Source organism: Nesoenas mayeri (genome assembly GCF_963082525.1).
Source record: "Nesoenas mayeri genome assembly, chromosome: 1".
Classification (NCBI taxonomy): Eukaryota; Metazoa; Chordata; class Aves; order Columbiformes; family Columbidae; genus Nesoenas; species Nesoenas mayeri.
The window spans coordinates 54189079-54197181 of NC_137541.1; the positions used below are offsets into that span (position 1 = coordinate 54189079).

The window sequence follows — 8103 nt, forward strand, 5'->3', positions numbered from 1 at the left end:
ACAGTATCTCTTAGCTTGAAAGATGTGTTTATTTCCCTTACTAACAAATGTATACAGGCACAATAGGTTTTGAGGGCTAAATGTCTCTAAAAACAAACTGAAGCCATTAACAATTTGTTTGTTTGTTTGTTTGTTTGTTTGTTTGTTTTAATGAGGCTGTGATCTTCCATTTTTGAAGCTGAATCTGTGCTGGGCCCATTTAGTCTTCCTTCTCCTGTTTTTCCTCCCTGCTTCCCTGCTTTTCTTGCTCTATCAACATTCTCTGGTATTCTTCTAGCTACAGAAGACAAAGCTTAACTCTGAAAGAACAGAATAGTACAGCTGACAATACGGTAACTATAATGGAGACTGATACACATAGGCTAACTCTAGTAAAGCACAAACTTTACTCTTTCTGTTCTTAAAAAATAATACATACTTTGGAGTTAATTCTCCATTACCTGGGGAAAATGATGTCTGGAGTAAATAAAGGTTAATGGAGATGAGTTAATGCTTCTTCTTTTGGATACAGTGTGCCACTTCAGACATGCTTTGTGATGTTCCAGGTTTCCAGCAGGCTTGTTAGCATATATAGTAATATATAGTCTACGTGGTCCCTCTAGCAACCTACCCCTGTGCTAGAGCTAAGATGCTCTTACAAACGTAGAAGCATGTTGCAGCTACTGCCAACAGATTATATGAACTCTATGCACAGCCACTTATATCTTGCCTTGAGGGAAGAAGCTGCCCTTTCTATGCTGGATAAACATCATAAGGATAATGGAGAGACAACCAAGTGATTTTTTAAGTATGTGCAATTCTCTGAGAGTAATACAGTATCTTAATTGATCATTTCTCATAAAAAAAGATGTCTGGATACCGCTGTTGTACTAAAAAGGCAGCACCAGTAGTCAATATCAAAAACAGTGGCCTTAAAATAGAAACACTAAGACAGTATTGGTCACAAGAGGGACGTGGATGCTCAGCCGGCGGTGGGGGAGGCCTGGGGGGACGGGGCCGTGGTGGCTGGGGCTGTGTATCCCAGTCTGGGTGCCAGTAGGTATAATCTAAAAAAGAGTGAAGAAACAGCTGTTAAGACCCATCAAACTTGGGCACACTTAGAGGAAAGCAACTAAGAACAATTCGATACGTACCTATCAGCCTCTCACGTTCTGTATTTTCTGTAAAGAGATCAAAAGAGGAAATAAATGTGAATATCATTCAGTGGTGGTTCTTAATGTAAAGAGATAAACCATGGCTGCTACCTGGCTGATAGCATGATGCAATCAGATCCCCCTCATCCTGCAAGGGGAAAGCCGACCAACAAGAGCGGGTTCCTAACTGGTGCGGGGCTCATATTTTTTGTTGGATTAAAAGAGGAACAGAAAAGAAACAGCTGCATTAGGAAGAATTTGTGTCATGGGGAGGAGGGGATAGCAAATAAAAACCAAAACATAGAATTTATTTAAAATGAATACACAAACCAAAGTTAAGTAGTTACAGACAGACAAATATAACTATTAAATTTATCACAGAAGTACACCTTTACTAAGAGCTTTGATGCATTTGCAGAATTGCCTACATACATCCTATTGGAATTGTTGATTTGCCCTGTAGAATATGGTAAAACAGATTGTAGGATCTAGCACTTAATTTTTAAAAGCTCTCTTCTTTCTCTCCCTCCCCCTCCTCTTAGAGATGTTTCTGTTTTTCCTGTGATGCATCAGTCTGAGACTTCAAGATGAGTCAGCCAGGATATCACAGAAGGAAATAGGAATAACAAATGCTCAATTATTTCTACAGCTGAAGCTATCTAGATCTTGCCTAGTAGAGATCATCCCCATTAAATCTCTGTATAAAATTCATATTTGATTTAAGACGTTGTTGCATGTCCTTTAATGTCTGTTTATTTAAAACACTATTTCTGCCTAATTTGGGACCGAGTGTTGTAACATAAAAGTCCACAGCTCCAAACTACTGTGGAAAAACAAGCTCTCACAGCTGTATTTCAAAAAACTGCAGAAGTTAGAAATCAGTGTGCTTTTCAGTATAGTTGTGTTATTGGTTTAAAACTATAGTTTTCTGGAAAATGTGATAGAACATGTAAGCAAGCAAGAAAGCAGAAATTAAATATACCATTTTTGCTAGAAAAGAAGAACTGGACAATGAATTTTTGTTGTGGCTAAAGTTTTACATTTGACTTCCTGATCAGATAAAAGCAGAAAGTAGTCTAAGTTATACTTCATCATAAACTCTGGCTTCTACCTCTGAGAGCCTTCAACAGCAAAGTATTTCAATTAATTCCTTCTTATACTATCATTACCAGAGTTTGGTACTGTTGCTGTGTGGTGGGCTACAGACCAAGTATGTACTTAGTGCAAATTGACTTGCTGTTATATTTCCACTGATGATTACGTCACTTTTATTTCTATGCAATTTGCTTAGTTCATCACTTTGGTCTTACCACAGAGCTTGTTTACACACTTCTCATTACTGCATCCACTACATGGTTGACCTGCTTCATATGGTTTTCTTGGGTAATTTCCCCTGCAAAGCAGAAGAACAATATTTTATTAGCTCAGTTGTTTGAAAAGCAATTTAAATACATGCTTTCATCAGATTGTTAGAATAATTTATCATGGAAATCTATTGTCGGGAGAGATCCCTTTATCCAAAAACTGATCATTGCAATTGTTTGAAATTTCTTTCAGATCAGATTAAAGCTCTCACTGGCATGAGGTGCAGCTGCCTGGTGACTCTCACCGTTTCAAATTAATTAGACTTCTCAAACAATACTGTATCATTCAGTGTAAGCATACAAGAATTTGCCTCTAGTCTCTCATTACTCACCTGTATTTTAAAAAGAAATCTGTAAAAGGTAAATCCAGAAATTGCAAGGTATGAGATAACTAGAGAGCTGTCTTCCTTCTATTTCTTCAATTAAAATGTATCGTTTGAAGTTCAGGTGGGGCCATAGAAAGATGTAATCTTTCTCAAGCGGAAAGCTTGCACCTTCCCCACACTTCCTGCAGAGACTGAAGTCAAACTAGATCTTATTCCACCACTCTTGGTTATGGGCAAGCCGAGTACTCTTGGCTAGGATCGGTTTGTGTGCTCTTTTAGGAAGAGACTTTCTGCAGCTCCAACTATGTCCAGCAGCTTCTGCTTTCAATGGCTGGGGGAAATTTCCCTTGGACTAGTGACATGTAGACAGAGCTTCTTCTGAAATTTGTTATAACTGCCCAAATCATTGTTGGCATCTGATAACCAGGTAGATTATAGGATATTTTAAAACAAACCAACGAAACAAAACCAACAAGCAAACAAACAAACAAACAAAAAAACCCACAAACACACAGACAAAAGAGCCCTAAGCCCCAAATACCATAACTAACTTACGCTGGTCCATAGTTGCAAACGAAATGTGCTGCTTTGGAGAGTCCTGGAAAATTTTCAATCGCATCGCAGAAGTGAACTGCACAGCCAACTTTGTAACTCTCTGCCCAAACAACCTGAAGGGCAAAGCATCTTGTGGAAGTTTAAAACAGCCAACACAGCAGCAACACCAACAACCCAATGGGCAGTTCAGACAAATGACTGATTGATAGGTGGGTTTGCATTTGTTATCTGGCTACCCTGAAAACATGAAATTGTCTGGGGGATAATCCCTTTCCAACATTACTGAGACAAGGATTCGGGTATCCCTGGGGCTCAGAACATTTATTTCCAATCTCATGCAGCGATAAACTGGGGGGTGAAAAGCCCTGCTGTAATTCCTGTTTCAAAGCAGTCTATTCTGGACCTGGCTTTTCTGTGAAACCATTGCATTATAAAGCATTTGGCATGTAAGGCTCACCTGGGTGTAGTGACCACAGACGCCACTACATTGACGGGTGTTGAAATTATAGCTGTTGACTTCATTAAACCAGTCACTGAGAGCTGCATCCACGGAGAAGATGGTGGCTGTGCCAGTCCAGATGTTTTCTCCAACGGGAGTAAAGGTGGGGTGCACCTTCCCCTGCATTTTAAGGTAGTTATTGTGCTTAAACTTGCACTTCTTTGCCCATGCTTTGGCAGTCTTAGCTAAAGCAGTATCCCAGGACTGTAGAAAAGGAAAAAGACATAATAGAACATGCACTGCAGTGACTTAGCTGAATTACAATGTTTTAAACAGAAACTTGGAAGGATTATTTTCCTCTTTGCTGCTTCCTATCGGTTTCTTTCTCTGACTTGACATTTCTACTCCCATATAATTTTTTTTTTCTTCTTTCTCCGTTAGATATTGCAGGACACATAGTATCTATCTGCTGTCCTGTGATATTGGACTTGTTTAAATATTTATAGCTCGATTGCTGTCTTCAAGCTGCTGTGCCTGAGAGGAGGTAACTGGGTGAAACTCCAGCCTTAGAGGGGCTTGAGGGACCTTATGCCCAGGAGCTGCTGGCTGTCCAGGGATTTGCATTTTTCAATTATCAATAGACTAGATAGGAATTTTGTTCTGCTGGCCAGGATGGAGAAGCAAAGAGTCACAGCTGCTCCCTTTCCCAGCCCCTTTTGCCTCTTTGCTCTACTCCCTCCTCAGCGTGTGGCCAAAGCAAATAAAAGGTTCATTCATCTCTGCTGGGCTGAGGAGGGACCATTCTCATCCTGAGAGGCACAAGTGATAATTTTGAGAATCCAGTCTGTGAGACCTGCAGAAAGATTTTATGCCACTGAATGACCAGGCAATAAAATTCAGTACAGAGTAATATAAGTTAAGGGATGTGAGAAAAAACAACAACAACAACAACAACAAACAAACAAACAAAAAAACCCCCAAACAAAACAAAAAAAAACCAAAAAACAAAAACAAAAAACCCCCACCACTTTATAAGACTTTATTTTCATAATGACAGGCTTGGAGATGGCTATTATCACTTGTGAATCAATGTTTAGTGGCAGTCTAAAAAGCACACAAAGTGTGGGGAATTCCTTGAGAAGGAATGGAGAATAAAACCCTATACACCATTGTAGAAGTCCTGTTAAATGCTTTGTGCAGGGCCCCACCTTGAGAAGGGAACACTAGAACTGGAAAGGACAGAGACAACATGGAGGAGGATGATCATCCTCAAGCATGGAGGACTCTCCTAAAGCAACAGAGAGTACTCTGCAGCTTTGATCAGAGACAACTGGGCATCTTCTGTGAAGTAGGTAAATAAGCAGTAGTTACTTGCTCCTTCCAATACAGAGACCAGAGACTATCAGACAAAGCTAGGAATTAACAGGTACAAATTAAAAGCAAGAAGGTACTTTCATGTGACTTGTGGTTAGGCTGTGCAGCTCTTGCTAGACAATGCTAGGGATGATAAAATCTTGCATGAGATCAAGGCTGTAAAAAAATCATGCAAGAAAAGTCACAAACTTTTAAATGCAATGCAACACATTTGATTCAAGAGGTTTCTGTATATTTGTCCTACTCTTATTCCAGGCTTGTTGGATGTGTTGTCTGAGCAGCTAACTTTGCTCCTGCAAGCTAGCATTTTAAATTAAACACTGTTTTTTAAAATGGCAATAAATTAAAATGTTCCTTTCACAGAAGTGATTCATTTTGTGCATGTGCATGCTTTTAACTTCCTTTCCAGCTACACCGTGCTGCTGGAAGGCTCAGAGTAATGACACGAAATGACAGGGGTTACCTCTCTCAGCTCTCTGTCTATCTCCCTCTTCCCTTATGTATTCCACCAAGCAAGCTGAGACCTATCCATAACTATTACACATCCATAACAACTATATTTATGGGAAGCTCCGCTTTCCAGCCCAGGCATCAGTATCCCTACTCCCCAGACCCTGCTACAGCAAACGAAGATCAGGTATCTAAATGGATGTCCTGGCAAACCCCTTTATTCAACACATGTTCTAGACTGGAAAAAACAAGGGGAAATGATAGATTTTCAATGAATCCTGTTGTGCACACTGCCTATTCAGGAGTTTTTTAACAGCAAACAGCCTCCCTATATGAAATCTGGACTACCATAAAATAGATTACTATCTCTCTTAGAAAGAGGTAAATGAAATGCTGAGAACTTAACACGATATTTTTCAATACAGCCCTTTGCTCTGATTAAAGTTTAGAGTAGCGATCAATGCCTAAACAGGGAATTCCCTTCAAATTATTAAAATTGAACAAGATTGTAAAAAGTCTTTTCTATTTCCTATGAAGAACTAACATATATAATACAAAATCATTGACAGAAGGGGAAAGAAAAGCACAAAACTAATAATAAGATGGTCTAAATCAGCAGCACAATCTATATTAATTTTCAAACAGATCACAAATGTCTCCTTACCATACGAAACATATTGCTGGCTGGTGGATTCACTTGGGATCGAAACTTGTTGTGAGCTCTCACACAGTCTTGAATGAACGTTGCATCTCCAATGTCAGGCAAGGGATATGGTGAATCCGCATGACAGCAAGTGAAGAGATCCAGTAAGAATAACGCTGCAAAGAGAAATGTGATTTTCATAATTCTTCAATGCTTTCAGTAATTTCTTTTTAAAGTTTTTAAAAGAGAAGTCTCTTAGGTGGAGATAACACTGGCAAGCAGTTCTTTAGAGGCTGTCATTTGGGTGTGGAAGCACTTGAAATTGTCAAAGCAAGAGGAAGTGAAATTGCTTCATAAGTTACAGTTCTATGTGACCTCACAGCTGCTAAACCATGAAACTGGCACCTGCTATGCATATTAGCAAGGAACAACACTCCCAGGTATAATTCTGCCTTCTCTTTGAGCGTGCTCCATTCTGGTTGACTGCCAAACCATTCTGTGATTGTAGGTCTTACCTGAAGAGATGCTGCAGAACAGCTTTCTTAAAACCTGCATCAAACAAAACACAAATCTGCTGTTCAGCAGATTTTCCTATGGTATAGCTTAGTCACAGCAGCTCAATTACAATTATGTTGCAATACCTTGTTTCCATTTCAGAATTACTCTAGGAATAAACAGATTTAGGGAAACTGCATATATTGAAATTTGACCTCACCACAAGAAAAAAAAGTTACTGAATAAGCAGTTTGCTACAGAACAGACCTTCTGACCTGGTTTCATATGTAACAGAAGTATGCAAGAGCCTAAGAACGACTATATGTTTTAAGAGCTAAGGTCTTGTAATGGAGATTTAGGTAGGTTTACAGAGAAAATATGTTGTAGGTTGTAAACAGCATTCATGGGTCTTATTCCCTGCTCAGTTTTGCAGGTTAGGCCTTCTCCTGCTGAACACTTGCGGGAATTACCATTCTCATGTTGCCTTCTCTGTCTGCACGTGCCTTTTCCCTCTTATATGATACCTTTGGTCGCTTCAGAGTCTTGTAACAATCCGTACACCTAATTGAGATAGGCTGAAGGAGCTGTAACCCTCCAACACCATCACAGCTATACCTATCTCGGCTATTAACAAGAAACATATAAATATTTATATGTGTGCATGTGTTTATGGATGTCCATACATTACTAACAACCCACACCCTCCTCTTAGCCCTGCCAGCATTTTTTGACCTATTTCATGAGGGAAGGGGCAGCTGCAGAAGGCAACAAAATTGGTACAGTGTAGTTCTGGTGTTTTGGATCTTTTGGGAAAGAAAGTGGCCTTCCAGTTATTCTTGTTGTACAGGCTTAACACAGCCCTTACCAATAAGCAGCCCCCAGAGGCAGAAGAGACCTTGATAGAGAGGCAAATGAATAAGTATTATATTTTCTTCCACTTTTCTTTTAAAATAGTTTCCTGTGCTTTGAAACTCTCCTAGTAAAATCACCATTTTTTTTCTCTGATAATTTTTTTTTTAAAAGACTAAGCTGAAGTGGTTAGTGGGAGGCGCACAGTGGGCACATGTGATCCGGGGCACAGTGATCTATGGGCACATGTGATCCATGGGCACAGTGATCCGGGGACAAGATGCTTTTGATCCTGTCATGTCCTTAAAGAAAATATGCATGAGGCACTGGCAGTCACCTCCTTTGACAAGTGAAAGGAAGTAGGAGGTGAAGCTCCCACCCTGTCACAACCCCAGCCTTTGGCTGTTACCTTTTTCTCTACCAGTGGTTGGCCGTGGCTCCATCTGCCTCCAGAACATGTATGTGATAGTCACGA

General features: G+C 39.8%; 1 protein-coding gene across 1 annotated transcript; it reads right to left on the reverse strand.

Annotated features, from left to right (window-relative positions):
* Window positions 1-349: 349 nt before the first annotated feature.
* Window positions 350-6593, reverse strand: LOC308038287 (glioma pathogenesis-related protein 1-like). The gene is made up of 6 exons (XM_080340663.1): window positions 6306-6593; window positions 3836-4081; window positions 3379-3491; window positions 2444-2526; window positions 1134-1160; window positions 350-1046 (listed from the first exon to the last, which is right to left on the reverse strand). Exons 1-6 carry the CDS (start codon window positions 6483-6485, stop codon window positions 829-831), a joined length of 867 nt encoding a protein of 288 aa, XP_080196789.1. The 5' UTR covers window positions 6486-6593; the 3' UTR covers window positions 350-828.
* Window positions 6594-8103: the final 1510 nt, after the last annotated feature.

What these genes read in the sequence shown, in the direction of transcription:
- LOC308038287 (XM_080340663.1), bottom strand. Translation starts at nt 6,485, where the DNA reads ATGAAAATCACATTTCTCTTTGCAGCGTTATTCTTACTGGATCTCTTC. An exon ending in TCTGTGGTCACTACACCCAG is followed by an intron (nt 3,492 to 3,835) that starts GTGAGCCTTACA and finishes TTTGCCCTTCAG; the next exon opens with GTTGTTTGGGCAGAGAGTTA. An exon ending in GTTTGCAACTATGGACCAGC is followed by an intron (nt 2,527 to 3,378) that starts GTAAGTTAGTTA and finishes TCTGCTTTGCAG; the next exon opens with GGGAAATTACCCAAGAAAAC.